The sequence below is a fragment of the Drosophila hydei genome, unplaced genomic scaffold (assembly GCF_003285905.1).
Source record: "Drosophila hydei strain 15085-1641.00,03,60 unplaced genomic scaffold, DhydRS2 tig00008114-arrow-pilon, whole genome shotgun sequence".
Taxonomy (NCBI): Eukaryota; Metazoa; Arthropoda; class Insecta; order Diptera; family Drosophilidae; genus Drosophila; species Drosophila hydei.
In genome coordinates, this window is record NW_022045827.1 from 7,625,017 (window position 1) to 7,648,691 (window position 23,675).

Below are 23,675 nucleotides of genomic sequence, written 5' to 3' on the forward strand. Positions count from 1 at the left end.
AGAATAACATAGGTGTATTAACCCAATGCAGTGAGGACTATCGCAGAGTTATAGACCACTTTACTAAGCTGGAATTGGAGTTCCACTGCTACCAGCTTAAGGAGGACAAACCATATAGAGTCGTGTTCAAAGGGCTTCACTCCAGCACTGATACAACACTAATTAAAAAGGAATTGGAAACCAAAGGCCACACAATTACAAATGTGCACAACCCACTGAGCCGTATGGACAAAACACCGCTAAATATATTTTTTGTTGACGTGGCTCAGGCCCCCAACAACAAAGAAATTTTGGACATTCGAGTTGTCTGCAGGCAACGCTGCACAGTGGAACTGCCAAGAAGATACAACGACCTGACACAATGCCATCGCTGTCAAGAATTTGGACACACACAACGCTACTGCCACAAAGCTCCCAGATGTGTGCGTTGCGCCGGGAAACACGCATCCAAAGACTGCACCCGCGAAAAGGACCAGGCACCAACTTGTGTGCACTGTGAGTTACAGCACCCAGCCAACTATAAGGGCTGCCAAGTATACAAGCGGTTGCGCAAATTGCAATCCCCAGCACAAAAAAGGAGTCCCACACAAACACCGTCTACGGGTCCGAGTACTGCTTCCGAAATTACAAGGCCCCGGAGCATTACCCAAGCCACGAGCTTTGCAACGCCTATTAGTGGTGTTTCTTACGCACAGGCCGCTAGAGGTGGACCGTCAAATAAGAATACCACAAGTGACACTTTGTTCACTGAAATGCTTCAGCAACAACAACGTCAGTTTGACGCAATTAATGCCGAGCTCAAAGCGATGCGAGAAGTACAATCCCACCAAGCAACCATGCTAAACACTTTAATGGCCATCATAACCAAGCTCTACAAATAATGGCTTTACGTGTGGGTATCTGGAACGCCAATGGCCTGAGAAACAAGACTCAGGAACTGGCTGCGTTTCTCTCACAAGAAAACATAGATATAATGTTAATAACAGAAACTCATGAGTGCCCCACTACACAAATTTTCGGATACGAACACTATCAGGCTCATGGTGAAGGAGCAAACTGCTTTGGTGGATCCTCAATCCTCATACGAGCAACAATACCGCATACACCTTTACTGCCAATTTGCAACGCAACAATGCAGGTCTCAGCCATCACCCTGCCTACGTCTATTGGAGCGATCGAAGTTGCGTCAATTTATCTTCCGCCAAACACTGGTCTGTGTGATCATCACATGGAACAGGTTCTAGGCCAAAGGTTGAATAAGACCCTCATCGGCGGCGACTGGAATGGATGGCACCCATTTTGGGGAAGCAATAGTGCGAATCGTCGCGGAGAAGTCATATTTGAGGCGATTCAAAACTTACAATTCAGCATATTGGCGACTGGAGCCCCCACCCGTTACCCAATTAATGGACACAGGCCCTCGGCAATCGACTTCGCTGTCTACAAAGGCATCTGTGACCGGCAATTGACCATTGAAGAATCCTTGGACCTATCCTCTGACCACCTGCCACTAATAGTCACAATCCACGCGCAGCCACAGCCCTTGCCCATTAGGAAACAACTACTGCCAGCAGGATCAGATTTAGGAGTCTTTAGGCGCGAGCTCCATTACTCTTTGCACATAGAAATGGAACTTAACACTCCTGAAGACGTGGACTACGCAGCAAACAAACTGCAGGAAGAAATAGTCAAAGCTGCGCACCAAGCCGCCCCACCATCTTGCCAAACAAGACAACAGTCTCCGTACAACATCCCCCTCACCTTGGAGGCCCAACACCTACTAATACACAAAAGATGGGCCAGGAGACGCTGGTTAAGATTACGCACGCCTGATGCCAAATCCATGTACAACGAAGCCACGAGGCATCTTAAAGCTGCTCTCGCCCTGCTTCAAAAGAGGTGTATCAGCGATGCGCTGGTACGAGCTGAATCGCCCACTGACGCAGAGTTTCAATTATGGAAATTTACAAGAAAGCTCAAACGGCAGCCAATACGTCGTCATCCCATTCGGAGCATTTCTGGTTCCTGGCACATTGGAGACGAAGCTCAAGCTGAGGCTTTTGCAAACCACCTTCAAGACCAATTCACGCCGGTGATTACCGCAGAGGCCTCAGAAATCGAAGCAACAGAAGACATCGTTCTCTCGCCCCTCCCAGCTGAAGACCAGATAACTGGATGTACAAAAGAAGAGGTTCTTGAACACATCAGAAGAGTGAAGGCAAAAAAATCCCCTGGATATGATCTAATAAACGGCAGAGTCCTTAGAGCACTGCCTGACTCCACCATAGACTACATAACTATGGTGTACAACGCCATGCTCCGCATCCGGCACTTTCCAGCCTGCTGGAAGCGCGCCGTGATTGTGATGATTCCTAAGCCTGGCAAACCCGTGGGAGAAATTGAGTCGTACAGACCAATTAGCCTGTTGCCAGTACTCTCCAAAATATTCGAAAGAATATTTCTGGAACGAGTACTGACACATCTGGGACGCCAGGAGGCCATTCCAAACCATCAGTTTGGCTTCAGGAGACAGCATGGAACACCGGAACAGGTTCACAGAGTTGTGCACCATATCCTTGGAGCCTTTGAAGAAAAGATGTACTGCTCTGCCGTCTTTTTAGACATCAAACAGGCGTTTGATCGAGTTTGGCACCTGGGACTGCTGCAGAAAGTGAGGACCACCCTTCCAGCCCCATTTTTCGCGTTGCTATCCTCATACCTTATTGGAAGAACCTTCCAAGTGTCAAGGGGGCAAGCAGTATCCTTGACTAGACCAATTATGGCTGGAGTACCACAGGGTAGTGTTCTAGGCCCAACACTTTATACTTTATTCACAGGAGATATGCCAACTCCCGAGCCAAATATAGGAAGTACAGATGCAGTACTCATAGCGACCTATGCAGATGACACCGCCATCTTATCACGTCACGTATCTGCGCAAGAAGCTTCAGACTCACTACAAAAATATCTGGACTCTTTCGGACGCTGGGCAAAACGGTGGTGTATCACCATTAATGCACAAAAGTCTGTACATACTACCTTCGCCACTAGAAGAGGAGATTGCCCAAGCGTTGCATTGGGGCCCACTATTCCCAAAGCCTCAAAAGTAAAGTACCTTGGTATCACTCTTGACAGAAGGCTGACTTTTAAAGCGCACATAAGTCAAGTAACCTCAAAATGCAAAAGCAAGCTAAAAACCCTCGACTGGATGCTGAGAGCTTCAAGCAAGTTGTCTTACAGCAGCAAGGCCGCCATCTACAAGGCAATAGTTGTCCCAACCTTCGTATATGGTATCTCTCTATGGGGCTCCTCGGCGAAGACTACAAGGAACAAAATTCAGACCCTGCAGAATAAAGCACTACGCAGATGGACTGGAGCCAGCTGGTTTGTAAGAAACTCAGTCTTACATAGGGATTTAGCAATTCCCACAGTTGCTGAACTCATTGGGCGACACAGTTCAAGATACGCGGACAGACTTGCAGCGCATCCTAACCATCTCGCAAGCAACCTGGCTATAAACAACAATAGGCGAAGACTGAAGAGATTGCATCCTCTAGACAATATTAGAACTAATTAAGATAGTAGCTACAAGTGCAGAATAATTGGCATATCTGCCCTCCCATTAGTTAAGGTTTAGAGCTAAATGCGCTATAGAGTCTAAGACAATAAGCTGCAACAAAATAAAGAAATAAAAAAAAAAAAAAAAAAAAAAAAAAAAAAAAACTTTTATAGTTTTTTAAGAAACTCTTCTCTGTCTAATCGTATTCATCTGCCAATCCTTTACTCAGCTTCGTTCATTCTTATTATTTATTCTTTGCAGTGCTTCTAGAATAATTCAAGGTTCTCTTATGTACGCTTTATTTAAAACTTAAAAAGTTACATATTATACTTATGCCCTGCAGACACGTACTTTACAGGGCTGATACCCTTTCATCTGCCCAAGAACTTGTCAAACTTAACGCAAACAAAGGATCGTGTTCAAGCCACATGTCCAGGCGAACAAATAGTTACAAATGACACACGTATACATACACACACATACACACATACATCCATCTGTATGTATACATAGACATATCTAGCTCTTTAGATGGAGTATTGCGTTCTTAAACTTTCTCGTATCGGTTTCACTGCGTCTAGTAGGTAAATGCGTAGTACGCAGCGCACCGCCCTCATTGATTGTTGATTGTCAGTCAGCTTGATTGATAATGTAAGCTGAGCAGGCCAATACTAAGGGCCAAATGGACGTGGTTCGTCCTGCCTTGCCCCATTGTCGTTATCGCCAGCTATTGAGTGGGATAGCTAAGCTCGTTCAGCGGACCCATGACATGGCACCCAACACTAAAAGGGCAGTCAGTCAGTCAGTCACCCAGCTAGACGGCCGAACAAGCATCTTATCGATTTCAGGCTATCGTTTGGCGAAAAGTGCGAAATGGACGCTGTAATCGTGGCTAAGATAAGACTAAACGCGTTTGTAAAACAAAAAGGGGTTTGAGTGATGGATGGGTTGTTTTTTTTTTGAAGAGCAGAAGCAGTAAAACGCGCATTAGGACTGCTATGTTAGCTTTACTTTATCATGTCATCTAAGCTAGAGTCCTTGACTAAAAGAAAGAGCTAGAAAAATTGCATTTTAATAATGAACAAAATTAGTTTGAGATGAAAGTTCCAACTATAGCTAAAGCTACAAGTTTTTGTAATTTAAATAAATAAATAAAACAAAACTAAATAAAAATAATTCTTAAAACTAAGAGCTCGTCTTTAGTCTTAAGTAATGAAACTTAAAAGAATTGATTTTTAGCGTGAGATATACGACATTGTAGATCAATTTTAGCTTAATGTATGCTATCTTTAACGTATTTTAGTCAAGATTAAAAATGAATAATGCTTAATTTAAATAATGTATTAAGTCAATCCACATTAAAGAAGTTGTTTCAAGTTTTACTTATTTATAGTTTAAGTTTGTTACTTAAATTTATCTTTGAAAATTAAAGAACAAACAAGTTTCATAAATCTAAAATATGAAACTTAAAATTCAAAGTAACAATAGTATTTGTAGTAGACAACCCTTAAATTTAACTAATCATACCTTCTTTACTTCGAGCTCTAAGCCTTGATTAACTATTTGAGGCTACTTTAAACTTTAGAGTCCAACTTAGCAAAGCTATGCCCTCAACAACAATAATTTCCCTCAACAACCAGCAAGCGTGTACACATTTATATTTTATTTGTGAACATGATGCAGAACATGATTTTAATGGGCCACAGTACGGCCTGCTTATGATATATACATAATTGTCAATTGGCTCATACCAACTGACCTTCGCTGGCATTATGTGGCTGACTATTACACGAGCTACAGGGAAAACACATGAAACACAACTGTTCGACGTTTGGTCTCCAGTCTTTTGTTATTGCTCGAACAGTTGTTCAATGGATACAGACACACACACACCCACACACTCGCCCACACTCTCACACCCACTTGACCATTTGCTATTGCTAGCCTGTGTCCAATTGCACTTGGCATTGTTGCAGTTGCTGTTGCAATTGCCGTTGTTGCAGCAAGAACCTTTCGAATCCATGTGAAGGCCAACTGCCAGCTGGCTGAATAGTCAGTTAGTTCGCTGACTAGTTGTTCGCTTCCGGCTTTGCTGCCAGTTCGATTGTAATTATGCCGCCGCTCAACTTGTTGGCTAATGCGTTTTGCCATTGCACTTTCTAAACCTTGGCGCTGCCAACTGGCTGCCAGGCCGTCCATATCAACAGATGTGAAAAGCGCATTAGCGAAAAACTTTTATCAGCTACTTGCCACTCACATTGCCACCACTCTTGCCCTTAAATGTTGCACATTATTTATGTATAAGCCATGTGCTGCAACGTAGAGCTCTTGCATATTGCACTTGGACATTGCCACGTGTTGCTGATGTTGCAGCAAGTGTAGCACAGTGCTGCATGCCTCAAAGCAGTTTTTACACGATATCAACATGCGGTAGATTGATTGAAATGATTTAATTATACATCCATTCCCTGATTCTTTTAGAAATTAATTTCTATACATTACTCATCTCAGGATTTCTTTGGAAATTTCTTAGAAATAAAACTAGGTCTCTCATATATCATATTTAGTGCTGTCTTTACCTCTAAAATTATAGAGAAATATAGAAAAGACGCCTGATATTCCCATTTATATTGAACATTTCGTAACAATTCCTTTTGTGTCTCATAAAAAAAACAATCAAAAAGGCGTTTTGCAGCTGAAAAAGTAATTGAGAATGTGAATGTGTGCTGACAGTGTGCCGTGATGCTGTGTGTAGGCAGGCAGCGCGGTTCGTTGTGTTTTATAGTGTGCATTGGCCCTGAGGGGCTAAAATAGGCGTGCAAAAAGCATTGTGAATGCATCTAAACCACTTACCATGTGCCACAGCCACAAGCTGCAGCAGCCCGCAATTCTAGATCCAAATGCTCATACACATCCTTATCTACTTCATTACGAATGCAATGCAGTCCTTTGTCTCTTGTTGCATCGCGTTCTGCTTTGTAGAGCAATTTTAATTTCCGCTTTCACTTTGCCTAGATTCAGTTTTTGTTTGCTGCTGCCCGCCATCTCGTTCAGACTATCTGCTCTGCCGCTCTCCCTCTCAGTCCCTCTCACTCTCTTTTACATTTCTGTCTGTCCTTGTCTGGCCATGTATTTGCTGATTTACACTTTAGAACGAGTGAGTTTTCTTTTGGCCACACACAAGCACGCATGCAGCTTTTCCTTTTCGTCTTCCATTTTTCCCTTCCCCATTGAGCGAGCAAAAAAAGGGACAAGCGCCAGCAGCTGTTTTTCAATTTTCCGCTTCAACTGTTGAAGCAAATGTTGAGCAACTTATGTAGTTCTTCGTGCTTATCTTTTTTTTTTTTTCTTATTTTTTGTAGTCTTGTTGTTGTCCTTGTAGAATAATAAAACAATGGCGCATGAATATGCAAGCCGCAGCTTCTACAACACGTAAATCTCTTTTAGCTGCTGTTTTCCATTAAAGCAAAAATGCGTTGAGTACCAAAACTATTTGCGGTAACTGTGTGTACATGGAATTGGACAGCGCTTGGAGAATTCAATTTTCTATTTTTTTCTTCCTTTTACTTGTTTTTTTTTTTTTTTTGGCCAGGTTTATGTGCAACGCGCTTGGTGCTGAATAGCAGCTGCCTGAATAGCTGCCAGTCAGGTAATTTGCGAAATGCGTTCTTTTTTTGTTTTTGCTCTATTTGGGGGTCCGGCTTGCCTTTTGGCTTAACGCTGTTCTTTTAGTGGCTGTGCAGTACCTTATTATGCGAGCCGCAGTCGTTTACATTGGGGATTTGCATGTGTGTGTTGCATACGCGTGTGTGTGCTTGCGTCCTTATCTCAGCTGAGATTTAAGCTACATATAAAATTTATGCGTCTGTGGGTTTTTACACATATGTATTTATTTGTGTGTGTGTGGGTTTTTCTGGGTTAGTCCATGCTTTGTTTTTATACCCTGTAGTCATAAAAGTTGCACCAAAGGGTATCAAAAAGTTGTATTAAAGCGAGCTGCAGACACGCAATGCCTCGAAGGCTATGCAAACGGAACTGGCATACAATTTTATTTAAATTTGAAACAACGTTTCTTTTCATTTTCTTTCGAATCCCTGTTGATATGTTTACTTTGTATATTAAATGAGCGTTAAATAATATTCGCTTAAAACCCATTTAGGTAAATCACTTGGTGAAAACCCATGCTTAACAGCTTAGTAGTCTTGGCGACTCAGCTCTTGGCCTAACCAAACAGCAACGCTGCAATGACTCGAATCCTTGCCAAAATTGGCTTTCAGCTTGAGGCTATTTTTAAGTAAGATTGACAGTCTTAAGTAAAAATAGCTTTAACTGGGAAGTAATGAGGGGAAAAGTCTTTGCCCAGGGCAGCGTTCACTTTGTTGCGAAACTTAAGACTCGCACATGATTGAGATCTAACAAATTTACACGGTTTACTAAAATATTTCCTAAATACTTGTATTCATCAGGGAAACTATTTCCTTTGGTTATATAAAGTCGTTAACATGTAGCTAATTGAGTCGGATTTGAAGGGTATTTGTTAGTTACAGCAAACGAAGTAAGCCTGCACATGTGCACAGCTTATGAATGGCAACAGTCTTGCTTGGCCTTAGGTGAATGCTCTGGAAATACTTCGTTAAGGCAGCTTTTGGCAATTAGAGCCTTGGCTTTGCCAAATGTCAACAGTCAAGGGAAACGCCCAGTATGAGAACCAATAAAATATTGCTCAGGCAACAGCAGCAGCTGATGGCTCTAGCAAAATTTTGCCATTGATTGACTACAAAGCAATGGCAGCGCCACGCCCATGCCGCCCACACGGCCTACAACGTTGCCATTGTGCCTAGTTGGCGAAAGTTTTACGCCTAGAATTTTTCATTCAACTTGGTACTTTTAATAAGCAATTTGCTTAAGTGCTGCGCTGCCTGTGCAATGGCTCCTCCTGCTACGCCCACGGCTTTGCCTACGCCTTCGCCTTCATCCCATTGTCAATATGACTAATCATGCATATATTTCACAGCGAGATATATGCCAGTTCCCTCACTCTGCTCTGCTCTCTCTCTCTCTCTCGCTCTCTGTCTATCTCTTTTGGCTCTCTTACAACCGCACAGCTGTCAGCTCAAATTGAGTCAAGCCACAAAATTCACTTTGCATTTGCCAGCGGCGTCAGCCGTTGGAGGATTATTAAAATTACGCATACGCCGCGTTTTAAATGAAGTGCCTGCTGCTGCGAGTGTGGGCGTGGGCATGAGGAGCAGGCATCTCTTTGGGCCACCTCAGCTGCTGCTGTTGCGTAGCGAGTCAGTCATAAATATTTTGAGCTCATTTGCTAGTGAGCGCTTAGCCCACGCCGATTTGCACGAAATGTATTTGTGGAAATTAGTCTCTTGTTTGACTAAAAATACTCATAAGCTGCAAAACAAATTGCCAAAGGCGCACACAAAAGCAAACGATAAATAAAATGCGATAAAATGCGGAAACATATTTATGGCCAGCAACGAGATATTGCTATTTGTCTAAACATTTACCGTATTTCAATGTATTTAAAACGCAATTGAAATAATATATGTGACATAGAAGCTAAGCGAATGCCTAGCAACTGAAAGTTAAATATTATTTGCTGAGCATAAAATTTGGAGTTGCTGAATGAATGGCATTTGTAGATAATAGATCTTGAGCAGGCAAAAGAATGGCTAAATAAGCTGAAGGCATATGAAAATAAATGTTTATGAAATATCTCCATAATATTTAAATTTACAAATCAAACTGTTGTATTCACATTATCTTCTTATACTTATACTCGTGGCTTATACTCAACCTGAGCATCTTAAAACTGCATTCTGGCATTGCTTATAATAAATAATAAACACAAGGTGCTCAGTCATACTGAACTTAGATATCTAAGAAAGCATTGTTAGTATTGGTGTTCAGCCTAAAAGACCAACAAAGAGTGCTGCTATTTTTGTTAAATACATTTAAACCGTTGTTTATATTATCTTTAACACTATGCTGAAATATTTATATAAAAGTTGGCAGCTTGCCAAATGTTTAGTTATGATGCAATCACAGCAACTCAGTCTCTTGCCGCATGCTCATCAACTGGCCGTCAAGATTATGTGATTTGACACCTCTCGATACTAATCTCAGCAGGTACATCAAATCTTAAGTTGACGCTTAAAAGCGCAACACTCAGGAAACCAGATGGACAGCATTCAATTACATTGAAGACTCCAAATTGCAAGCTTATGCTAACAGATATACATATATATATATATATATATATATATATATATATATATTTATATATTAATTTCCTTCCCTACATAAATATTATTACTTTTATTTAGCTTTTATTGTGCTTTAAGGGCTTATGTTAATGAACATAATTCGAGATATATACTCGCGTGCCTGTTACAAGTTTGATCGTAAAAGGGCTTACGGACAGTTGGGGTATAGACAAAAGACGAGTCAATCTATGCAAGCAGCGGCATCCTTTTTCGTTTTAACGACTTTGCATTGTTAGGCATTTTAATTTTTATGAGTACGATTTGGCCAAAGGCAAGAAAATTAGGCTCGATTGCTCGATTTATTTGCCGACACTGCGCCCCCGCAAGCGGCCAAATGAGCCGTAAAAAGGCCAAAACAAAACCAACAGCAGAAGCAGCAACAGCAACAACAGCAACAACTACGTCAACAAAAGCAGCTCGTTTCCGGCAAATAGCCCAAAAATATTGTTGCGCCTGCGGTTTTGTATGCTGAGGGTTCTTTTGCTGTTGCTGTTGCTGCTGCTGCTGCTGCTGCGGCTGCTGCTGCTGCTGCTGTGCATAAATTAAACTGTATAATGCGTAATTTGAACGGGCCAATCGAGAGCCTGGCATAAATTAAGCATGAATTTTGTATTAAAGCGTTGCGTAGCCGATGCGATGGCATAAATTAAATCATTTGCCTTGCACTTGCAGCTCATCGTGGAGATCAACAGCCATGTGGCGCTCTTTCGCGACATGCTGATACATGTCGGCCAGGCCAAGGACTGCCCGGAGCTGCGCGAAAAGATACGCAAACTGCGCCGCACCTGTGTGGAGGCATTCAAGCACACGGCACAGATACTCATGCCGCAGGTCAAGAGGTAAGCAAACAGCCATAGACTCATCATGCCCATATCCCCATACCCACAAAAGATCCCAGCCTCATTCGGCGCCAGACCAGAGTAACACGCATCGCATTAACATAAACATAAACATCAGCATGTGTGTGACATTTTACGGCTCACATTTCAACACCCTATATTAGTTAGAATGACTTGAAAGAGTCTTCTGTTTAAGGAGATTTAGATTTATTTTTTTAATATCTTAGAATTTTTTAGTATTAAAGATACAATTTTACAATGATTTCATTATTTTTCCGCTCAAAAATTTCATTGAGTAGATATAAAAAAAATTTGTTTAAATATTTGTCATTTAATTACTGTAACATTATATATAGATTTCACGCATATTTATTTTATTATACATAAGAAATATATAAAATATAAGAAACATGTTGTTAAGCCATTTACAGGGTATTTGAAATTCACATTTCCTGCTTGAATTTCAGATAATTTTTGGTTGAAAAAGCTTTTAAAGTCGTACATTTTATGAAAATGTATGCAAATTTAATTGCAGTCAAATTTACAAGAGGGACAACAACCCACCCAAAAGGTATCCGTGTTAGCAAAAAGGGCTAACATAAATAACAATTTGTCGCTGTTGCTGGAGTCCCTCTTGCCAGAGAGTCTCGCACTCGCTCTCGCTCTCTGCCAAACATCCACTGCAGCAAGTGGAGTTCCTAAAATGAGTTAGTACTGTTTTGCCATTTGAGTTTGAGAATTCAATTTCGAGTGCTGCATAATTTAGCAGCATGTGTTTTGTCGGGTTTGGGGGCTTAACTTTTTGGACAGTCGCCGTGGGCAACGGACACAGAGCGAAAAGTTAATAACATTTTGTTTCACAACAAGCTGGCGGGCATAACACAACACACACACGCATGCAATTTCTTTCATTAAAGCTGTTGATGAAAAAATCTTGTGTGGGTGCGTGTGTGTAGTTTTTTTTTATTATTTCTCTGGGAAATAAGCCAAGCTCTTATATAAGTAGTAGTCAACACAAGTCAAGTCAAGTCAAGAATATCTGAATGCAAAAGCAATTGCTTCGATAGAGAGGTTAAAGGCAAGTAGATGTTTGTAACGATGTAAAGGAAAATGTTGTTTAGAAATAGATAGAGATAGAGGCCAGTAATTCAAACTTTGCTTTACTGCACACTAGAGTAAGAGCTCAAAAGTCATTTTAGCTGCTGAATTTGTGAAGGCTGTAAATAAAGCAGCTACGAACTTAACTAGTCATTGAATGGACTTAGCAAAATAAAATTGAAATTTCCAATTCGATTGATCTTCATAAGAAAACTGCTGGAAAACTTTTAAGCTACTTATCAAAATACTACTTTCAGTTTATATTTCAGAAAATACTTATTGTTGTGATTGAGTTGATTTTATTAATTTTATTTTGTTTATTCCATTATTGTTCGGCAATATCTAGTTGATTATTGTCTGCATTTTCATAAGCTGCTTACATTTGATTCAATTTTATATTTTATTTAGCTGAGACCATTCATATTTTTTGGTTAAAGCTCCTCAAATATATATCTGCGCGCAGCTCATTCGTAGGAAAGTCCTCGAGTTATTGATTTATGCTGTCGTTGAAGTATAAACCGTCACAAAATGAGTTCCCATGTGGCTGTCACACATGCGCCATTATCACACCCAACCAAAACTCACGAGCCCCAGACGGGCTAGAGAAGAGAAAACAGCTTTTTAAGAAACAACTTTAGCGAAAATTCATACACAATACATAAAGTATTTTCTTTTTTTCTATCATTTTTCTCTTTGTAATTTCAGTCACAAACTCAATAGAACAAGCTGTCAATTGGGTGTGCTGACGGTGTAGGCGTGGGGTGTATGTTATTTGGGTACAACTTTTTAAGAACACCCTATGACAATGTGATTTATTATTGAGCGGACGCTTTAAATGCCACTGCAGCACAGCAGAAATGTCAATACACAAAAAAATTCCGAGCATCAGCATTTGTGATTATTGTTGTTGTGTATGTAAACAAGTCAGAGATCAGAATTCCAACTGCACAATGCCCTGTTTAAAAACTATAAATATATACTTTAGTATATAAACGCTTGTTCAGACGAATTACTGTATGTCTATAAAAGAAAATATTCATAAGAGCTAACACAATAGCAGACGAAAATGGTATACCAAACATGTATTCAATGAAGTCAAATGTAATTGCTTTGCACAAACAGACATTGAGACAGTCAGTGGGGAAAGGCAGCATTGTCAATAAGTAAAAGACTCTTTTACCCTTTGGGAACAGTTTACAAAGTGCAAGGACTGACAAAAAATCAACTTTTGGCAGCCGAAATTGATGATTGGCTCTGGCTGTAAGCCAGACAGAATAATAACAACAGCAACAAAGTAGCAGCAGCAACAGCAAATACAATGAAACTGACACAAGAGATTTCAATTAATTTTTCGGCTTTAAATTGGACACGACGAACTGAGAAGCTGGCCCCCAGTGAGATACCCAGCGGCGCACACGTCGTATAAGTGATGGCAATGAATTAGCGGCAGCCGCAGCAGCGGCAATGGCTGCGACAGATCAAAGCGCCAGCCCAGAAAGTTAAATTGAAAGTAAAAGTTCAATAAAGCAAAAAGTAAAGGAAAGCACGAGAAGAGGCAAACGACGGAGAGTAAAGTTCAGAGTGGGAGGCGAATGCGTTGGAAAAACTTTGAGCGCAACTTGACAATGACACAGACTAAACTTTCTGACAGTGTTTCGTTGTTGTTTTTATGTTTTGTAAACACATGCCTCGCCATGTGAGGCGGGCAAAGTCACAAAAGCAAACAAAAGGAGAAAAGCAGCTGCACACAAAAAAGCATAAGTATGTGCTTCCAGGCGGCATGACGAAGCTGATATACTCTAGTAGAAAGGAAACCCCATTTTTTGTTCAGGAACGGATTATGGCAAAATATATATTTATATTTTATTTCTCTTAAATTTATTCAAAGTTTGTATTAAATTTCAATTTGTACAATCTTGTCAAACTTTAACAACATTTTTTTGTATCCCATTTGTCCTCACCTTTGCACACGTATGTGACATTTGGACTGTCCAAAGAAAATGTAGCTATTTATGCAAAGCTTCAATGGGTAGCGAAAGCCCCTGAGTGAACAGTCTGACAAAGTTAATAATACCGTTCCCCTGGTACGCAAAGGGCCAAGCAAAGAAAAAACAAGTTTGCTTTTACCTCAAGTTACCTTGATGCAGCGGATCCATTCCACATTCCGCATTCCAGCCTTCTACTAACTTCTCGCATATTCCTCGCCATCTTCTACCAACTGCCACCTGGAACCTTCACCTGTCACGCCCCCTGTGCCCCCTCCCTTACATATGCCTGAGTAGGCAGCACTTTAGCCAACTGCCTTAAGTGACTGATAGTTGTTTGCATGTTTGTTTGCTCGGCCGTACACAAACACATTTCTCGACGCTCAACGCTGCGTATACGTGTTCCAGTTCGTCTTGCTCGTGGCCCGTTGCTCGACTGCACTCATTTCACATGTTGTATTTGCCGTTGTTGTTCCTGTTGTTGTTATTGTGTATTTGTATATTCGTGTTTGCCTAACAGTTATGTGCAGCAACAGCAGCGGCTGCTGTTTGTTGTTGCTAAATTACTGTCGCTGGCTGCCATTGTTTTAACTGTTATCGTTTGGGATATGTTTTGACAGCCAGTTACTCAACACAATGCCAACAGCAGCAAGCAGCAGTCGTCATGTTGGCTTAAACGCATTTCCTCTGCACATAATCTCCCTGCCATTGTCATAATATTGCCACATCCTTGACGACTACCAACTGCACTGCACTGCGAACGAAGAACAACAAGAGACGCGTCCAGCAGTTCCTCAGGGCACAATGCCGAAGCCAAAGCCAAAGCCAAAGTCGACTCCCGTAGACAGCATTGATGGCGATTGTCTAGCTCATAGCACACTACTACACATATATTTTGTCAGAAGTTCTTGTTTTCCGACACAGTAACTGCTAAATACCCAGTGATTCTAGATAGTTTCCAAAGGGGTTGCTTATAAATATGAAAAGAATTAAAGGAAAATAGTCAAAAAAGCATTGAAATTTCTTGTAATTTAAATTGTAAATCTCAGGGAATATTCCTCTTAACATTTTATAGGATATCCACAAGGCAATCAGCCTCATCTGTTAACTGCTTCCTTTGATTCTCGCTGGTCATATAATTTCCTATTTTGAAACTCAATCCCGCTTTTCTGCAGACATGTGAGAATGATGGCAAATTTATTCCGAGTGTCCGGCATTGAATGGGGTCGTCACGTAGCCAGATACTCTGCACTTTTACGATAGCCATAAACCACGAAGAGTTTTACAGCTGCCACCACAGCTGCAGTTAATAATTTCGATTTGTACATTCGCATCGTATCTCGCAGTTGAGCGCAGCTTACGTACATCTCCATTCGCCAAAAGCCTCAGCTCAGTTTTGGCCCTCTCCACGCATAATTGTGCAATTTTCGTTAGAATGCTCGTGTCTGCCATTTTCCATTTTCCGCAACGCCATTGTGACCCAGACCGGGAGAAAAAAAAAACTCATCTTGAGTTTAAGTCTAGCGCCATACAATAAAAAATATTTCACTGTTATTCGCAATAAATGAAAGTTACGTCCAAACTGTAATCAACAGCAGCTGCTGACAATCCCCCGACAACAGCATCCAGTAGATTGCTGGATTTCCTTTACTTCATACTTTTTTCTTTGGTATTTGCTGCTACCAGTCTTTGGGCTTAATAAATTTACTTTTATGATTACGATATGAGCCTACCGCAATGTATTTTTCACGGTTTTTAACTTTAGCTATAGGAAAAACATAAGCTTGATTATAAGCATATAACGAGGACGGTTTATAATTATATATTAGTTACTTATTTCTTTAATTTTGGTTTCTTTTACTAAAGGGTATTCCAGCTTCGATAAATTTAAATATAAATATATATAAACATTTTTCTAACTTATTATGGCGATCTTCTGGATGTGAAAATGACCCGCATTAATGTGCATAGCCATGAGCAGCAGACAGAGACAGAGACAGAGACAGGGACGGAGACGAGGAGGGAGACAAAGATAGCTACAGACAAGGACAGCGCAACTGCTCCTAGTTCAAAGAACGTAACAGGAAACCATAAAAAGTATTCCCTTGTCCTTCAAGCAGAATAGAAACAAAAGAGGGAAACACGCTGTAGAAATTAATGTTAGCATTTTTTAAGTACATTAAACAGTTGCTTCTATTGAGGCCATATGCTGCACAATTATGGAAATTAGTTTAAAAAAAAAACAAGAGAAGTCTGCTTCTAATGGTGAAACAGTATTTAGTTAAATTGCTCGAGATTATAATCACTTCTAATTATAAAATATGAAGCAGTTTAAGCTCACAAAAAAGTTGATTAAGTACATTTTATCCTAATCAGTATTCAATATAATAAGCAAATACCAGGGAAATCGATATGCCCAGCTCCGAGTGCCTGACTAATTTACCTGGGCTGAATATACATAATTAACTCTGGATATAGTAGAACACGCAGTTTATTAAATGCTCCACTCACATAATTATCCCTCTTCAATGTGACACATGCTACTCCCTTCCGCCTTCTGGGTTAAATAGCAACATTTCTGTGATCTTAGACGCACACGTTTAGCAATCTGTTACCAGGAATCAAGTTTCACACGAGCAACAGACCCAAAATGGAATCGCTTTAACTAGCTACAGTAGGATTCTGACACACACACATAGACGCTGCCACACGCACACAGAGTGAGAGATGAACAGGGACACCTAAGGCAAGATTAATTTGCAATTTATTTGCTTTAATGGTAAAAATGGGCGTTGACATTGGCAGAGTGCGGAGTGTGAGTGCACAAGGACAGCTGTGCTGGCGACACTATAACACTTTCCATATTCACCGTTATTGTGGGTGGGCTTAAGGATTCAAGGATTAAGGACTGAGCAGGCGACTGAACTGCTTGTCCGACAAGTTGGTAATTTGGGTAAAATATATATATTTTTCATTTCCAACTACGTATTTATACCCTGTAGGCTTATAAATACGTGAAACAGGTTTGCTTATCCTAAAAAGATAGCTTTGTGCTTCAACTTATATTGAATCACTTTTCAGCATATAAATCTCTCATTAAAAACAATTTAAAATAATCATTAATTTTCTAGTTACTTTCTCTATCTCTTTTTCGCCCTCTGTGTAGGGTATCTCTCTCGGCCAGTTATCTCTAGAACAGCATTCCAACTTGCTAGTTAATAGCCATATCTGAAGACGTCCTATTTCTCCTGCTTTTGGCAATGCAAAAGCAATTTTACAAATTGAATTTATTTTCATGCTGCAGCAAATATGTTTATGGCAATTTATATCGTATTTATGTGTCGACTGTCGGTTCATAATTGCTCTGCGAACGTCGCAGTTCAGAATTAATGCTGTGGATGCCCAACTAAGCACCAATTTACAGGACAGAGCAGCTGTAAATTCTCAGCATTCCTTGAATTATGAGCATTTCACGAGGCAATTCTAGAGCTGCTATATAATTGGTTTTTTTTTTCAAATGCCAAATAAACGATTTAAAATGATTATGTTCATGAAATTTAAATTATAATATTGGGCATTAAAAATGGAGATTATGGAAACGTGATCTCTTCGTAGCCAATTGGAATTATATAAAAATATTAGGAATGCTCTTAAATGCTTATTTTGGTTAGTTAGTTTGTTGGCAACTACAACAGCTTATAGCTCAAGCCTTAAGCAACAGTTGTAGACATGCTCACAGAAACCTCACAGTTCTCAGATCTTAGTTAGTGTCATTAAAGCTATAATCTTGCTGCTTACTTAAGCGCCTAGGATAACTCATTAACAGCTATCTGCAGCTTTAGAGCTAAAAGCTATAATCATGCTGAATAATGAAGCTCGCCATGAATCTCGTTTAAATCTCAAACAGGCTATTTAGCCGTATCATTCTGCTATAACATAAGGGCTTAAACAACTATGGCCGCATTGTCGCTTGGGCCCGCATAACTAGCATATTTATGTCATATTTTTGGGCACAATATTGACAAATATTTGGTCGAACGATACACCTTAATCAATTTTTAAACATTTGCATATCGCTACAAATTCGTTGAACTATTATGCGTTGGGTTGGCCATTGAGTTCGTTTGACCCAAGCACTCACCCTAAACGCTTGACCTGAATAACAAAAATGTCATAAAATTCATATAAATTTCATTTCTCAATTTCCGCATGCAATTTGGTGTGCCACAAAACACACACACACACGCACACACCTACTGCATAGCTATAAATGTTGAAACACATGGATTTACCTTTTGCCTATATTTGTACTTATATGTTTTCAGCGCCATGGCCGATGGCATACTCACCGACAATCCGCACCTGGTGCTGCTCTTCTATATGGCTCAGCTGTTTCTACGTGAGCTTGTGAAAAGCTATCGACTCATACAAGTTGTACCCATGGATATGTCTGGCTATTATGGTAAGCTTTAAAGGCGCGCTTAGTATTGGCAAATCTCTGTGAGTGTGCGTGTGCATGGTGTGTGTGTGCACTGTTTATTTGTCATTGCAATTCAGAGCAAGAACTGCAAGTGCTTAGCCATTGTTTGCCATTTGGCAGTTGCATTCCGCTTGACTGTACAAGCTTTGATTGCCAACATTTGTTGGCCATGTTTGCAACTCGAACGTGAGAGTGGAAAAGTTTACTTTGCCCTTTACTCTGGCCTTGACTGATTGGCTCGTCGCATTCGCATTCGCATTCGAGTTGCACTTCAATAATGTCAAAACGCAAATTGCCGACCATAAATTTTTTAATTACCAACCCCACATCCCTCCCAAGCCCGCAACTGTCAACAACGGAAAGGAAATGCAAATATTTACAATGCGAAATTCCTGAGAGCGGGTTGCCAGAGCTGGGGCCTGGTTTTGTGGCTTTGTGGGTTTTAACTGCAGCGAATTTATGGCAGCTAACGTATTCACATGTTGCCCAAAAATGCAGCCCATTGCAATGAAAACGCTATAAAAAATGTAAAGGCCCAGTGAAAGGAAACTCTGTGGGTGCATGTGTGTGTGGGTGTGGGTGTGGGTGACACAAACGAGCCAAGGCTTGTTAAAGGGAATGAACGTAATATTTTATAAATTTATATATATGCGCCCTCAGATTTACTATATATATATATATATATATATATATATATATATATATGTATGGCTAGCATAGCTTTAAAATATGCAATGTCAGCGAGTGGCTGCAGTTACCATAAATCAAAAATTGCAACCGCCGCAATTTAAGCAATACTTTTATCCCTGCGTGTATTGCGTATACGTCGCGTTGAACAATCAAAATCAAATGAAATTCGCTGTGGCACAAAACTCGACATGTTTTTAGTTGTTGCATATTTTTTAATAATTTGCAGTGATGAAGATTGATGCTGATTGAATATTGATGCCTTGAAGCCTTTGCAAAGCACACGCACAGCGAGGCAGAATGTCACGAGCTAGAATTGTGGCATAGATAAATATTTTAAAATAATTATTCATATTAGATATTTTTGGTGAGAGCACTTTTTAGAGGCAAAAATGATTGGCAATTATAACTAAAACATGCCTCCAGACTAAAGCCAAGCGAAAAACTGCTAGAGCCACCTATCAAAATATAAACTCTTCTATATATATATAAAAGCTTTTCTATCTCTATTATTCATAAACTTTTATACTGTAATAAAATATTTAAACATGTTAACAACAAAACACAACAATTTTACCACACACAGTCCACATAAAAATTTAATAAAAAGTTAGCTATTAAATTGCAGCTAGCTATTACATTTAGCTAAAAAGTTCCATTCAACATCAATCAGTTAGTCAGATGCTAACTTCAAAGCGCGTCACAAAATGAAAAATGCTTTTGCCAAGCGCTCAAAATACAGAGAAAATAAAAACAAATCTAATGAAGCAAAATAAAAAACACACACAAATGCCATGAAAATTGTTTGTATAAAATTGAGGCAGCTAAATATTCGGGGGAAAATCGTTTTTATTTACTTTACTGGTATGCAGCCAGCTCTAGAGCAAAGCCAATAAAAATATTAATATAAGCGCAAACTAAATGTTTTATTAGCAAAGTGCACTGAAAGTGTGCAGCTGGTTATTTTGTAAAGATTTAGCTTATTGATATTTTTGCATTAATTTTGTAGAGAATCGTGCGGGCCCATCAAATTTGGGTAATGTTATAAGCCAAATACTATTGTGCAAGCAATTCACGCCCGATTTCAATGAGGAGGAGCTGTGCAGCATTACAAAGGACTCGCAGGACATTGCCATGCTGCTGTCCGAAATGCAGGAGTATATGCCACAGCACGAGGCATATTTGGGTGAGTTTTATGCGCAGTCGCCGTTGCACTATGCACTTTCACATTTAGCCAAGGTCCAGGCCGGAGGCCAAGCCAAAATTCTATTGCCCACAAAAGTGAAAGTGAAAAGAAATGCAAAATTGCCAACGGCCATTAGTATTTATGTGTTCACATTTCTCACACACACTATCATTAATCAAATGCTCTGAATGTATACATATATATATATATATATTTCTCTTTTATACTCCCATATAGAACGCAATGCGGCGCTGGATACAAATACTCCGTGGCCGGCAAAGCGACGTCAGAATTATATATGCAAGAACATGAGCCTACTCTGCTGCGTGTCTCGCCCCAACTATCTCTGAGAGGAGGCCGAAACTGTTTAATCTTAAATGTCACACACTCATACACACACTACTTATATCAATTACTAGTGTTTAAGTTAAGCCTAAAGCTAAACACACATGTTAGAGCCTAAGTGTAAACAACTCAATTAGCAGAAAGGTCAAAGGACTTTTCACACAAAGCACTTCAAATGCTACCTAATATATATATATATGTATTTGGGAGAGCTGTGTATAATCAAAGTTAGTTATGCTGCATATACAATACATATTTAATGTAATTGCTCTCAGTTTTGGCATTCCGTTTGCCTCCGAGCAAAGATTCTAGAAGTGTTAAACCAAATAAAAATAAAAAGTCAAAATGACATTAGCTGAAAGTTGAGTTCAATTAAGCTGAGCTTTGCGTTTTGAGTAAGCTTTCATTCGAACACTACAATTCAACCCAGCAACAACTTTAATGCGCTTCTCAAAGCTCTGCTCACACTCTCAACTAATGTCATTGCAAATTTAACATTTATGAAGCAGTTAAGACTTTTTAGGCCTGTAAATTGTAGCAACTGTATAGAGTTATTTATTATATATATGACATATATGTAATTGTGAACACGACAAAACACATTCAATACCGTTGAGTTAACATTAAGATTAGACAAGCATTGAGCAAGGGAAGCAAGGCAAAAAACTTAGACGTAGTCTCAAATGATACTAGAATGGTAATTAAATTAAAAGCCTGTCCCAGACAGCGATCTGGGCATGTGTTTGAAGAAAAGCAATAAAATAGAATGTTGTTAACTTACACACACACAAACACACACACATACACAGTGAAAGCAAAAAAGTCCTTAGGTTTCTGTTAGTTTATTTCAAAGACAACAACAAAGTTGAACTGTGCGCAGTACCTAAAACAAAGAAAGTGCAACATGTGACCAATAAAAATGTTAATTAAAAGAGAAATTGTTCTTTAGATGTCAGTCCTATAAGCAACATGTTAAATAGTATAGCTATCCAGTTATTTACATATATATGTATATCAAATATATTCCACAGCCAATGCACGTCTATTAAAGCGCACTTAGCCACTATGGAATTCATAAGATTTAATTCATCAAATTTACAAATATATATATATAAAAAATTCAACTCAATTTCCTATCAAAAATTAATACATATATTCCAATTGATTAATCCACAGAATAGGAATTATATTGTTAAGTTATTTATTGTGATGCCAAAAAATAATATTAATTTCATTATTTATTTATCATTCGCTGTCGCTGCATATTTAATGCCTTTTATTGCTTTTGTTCAATATTTGTAAAATGTAAGCGATTCGTTTGTTTGCATTTCCTATACTCCGTTTGGCTTAGCTGTACAAAGAGTGTAGCTTGAATGCTTAGACAGTTTTTCATATAAGCTTCAATAATCACATTTTTAAATTTTGCTAATAACAATCGAGTTTCAGTCCCAAATTAAAGGCTTCGTACTTAAAATTGTTAAGCTCAATCCGAGACTATCTAAAATTTCTATATATTATGACTACTTTCCTATAATTATTCCATAATATAATTATATAATAATCGCGATCAACGTTGGGCACCTCTTATATCTAGACAAATCAATCTAATACGACGACAATATTTATTTCACATATTATCCATCGTACCATAGTAACAGGTAATTGTCTCCCTTGGGTAAAGAGTCGAAAGAGTGGACTTGCGTCATTGGTCGTCATGTTAATTTTATATCAAATTTAAATCGAAATTTCATTATTTCCAGGTTTCTTAAGCGCAAAATAATAAAAAATAAATGGAAAATCTTGTTGACTAATCGAACAGCAAAATATCATCAATGACTTAAGCAGCTGCTAAAATTCTAAAGTTGTATCACTCTGGCTTGGTCAGCCTCTATACTATGATTCTCATAGACTTCAGGCACAAAAACTATATACAAGAAATTCAAAACAACTCTAACTAATTTAAATCTCTCTTCTCAATCAAGAGATTAAAGAAATTTGCAATAATAAAATATTCACATATTTTGATTTCGATAAGGTAGGGTATCTTGTTAGCAAACACTCAGCACAGCCAACATTTTGAACTGTTCCATTATTTTTTGCATTTCATATTTAATAGATATTAATTAAAGGCACAGAAGTGAACAGCACAGCACATATTATTTCAATGTTGGCACAAATTATTTAGCAATTGAAATCGATTTGCAGTGCAAACAAAATGAGATAATCGAATCTGTTGATTGCTTGGCCCCAGCGAATAAAAAATTACAGCTTCAGTTGAATTGAACAAAAGATACAAAAGAATCCAAAAAAAGGCAAGTGCTTCTTTTGTTAGTAATTTGAATTAATTATTTATTTAATAAATATTCTATTGTAGGCATAAATCAAACACCAAAATACAAATTTATTTATGTATATTCATAGAGAAATTGATAGAAAGTTCATAATATCGGAAACTATAATTATTAGTCTACTCGTATGTACTTGTATGTACCTAAATAAGTTATATATACATGTAGTTATATATATATATATATACATATTTAGCACAGTGAAGATTGTTTTACTATATTGCAAAATAAATGAATTCATATAAATTAAATATACTAAATGTGATTGTTATATGATATTCATATACGAATTCAGTAAATGTTTGTTCATGTTATTTGCAACTAAAAATCTGATCAACTGATAAAAGAAATCCAAATATATATATATATAGATGAAACACAAAACAAATACCAAAACTTGGGGTACCAATCAAATATGAATAAAGATATTTTTAGAGAAACCAAAAAGCCAATTGCAAGTTTCATTTTTACCTCAATCTCACGCCGAGTTTAAGCCGCGAGCCGCGTAAAACTGCTGCCAACGTGTAACATAAAATTTATTACACTTCATAAAAGTGAGCGATTAACGTTTATGGATGTGATTTCAACACGAACCCGTGCACACACACGCACGCACGCACACCTCCATCGACACATTTTATATAATAGAAAAGCTTAAAACCCTCCTGCTACGTGCTCTGGCATTTACGCATTCGACAATAGATACATCTTAATCAATCTTAACCTGCACCCCGTCTAGCTAAAGGCAAATATAGCACCCCGACGCTCAGCTTAATTTAAACACAGCTAACGCTGCACAGAAGCCACTTCACAGGGTTCCAATTATTGACACTAGCTGAAAGTGACTAAAAGTTTCTTTTATAGAAA

The 23,675-nt window shown here is 38.8% G+C and overlaps 1 protein-coding gene across 1 annotated transcript in view; it reads left to right on the forward strand.

The window, feature by feature from the left end:
- LOC111596100 overlaps positions 1-20,613 on the forward strand; it is a 33,944-nt gene extending 13,331 nt beyond the window's left edge. Inside the window, exons 3-6 of the mRNA XM_023310160.2 lie at positions 10,513-10,679; positions 18,088-18,224; positions 19,939-20,115; positions 20,353-20,613. Coding sequence (XP_023165928.1) covers positions 10,513-10,679; positions 18,088-18,224; positions 19,939-20,115; positions 20,353-20,465 — 594 coding nt within the window. The 3' untranslated portion in view covers positions 20,466-20,613. The remainder of the gene's footprint in view (positions 1-10,512; positions 10,680-18,087; positions 18,225-19,938; positions 20,116-20,352) is intronic.
- Positions 20,614-23,675: the final 3,062 nt, after the last annotated feature.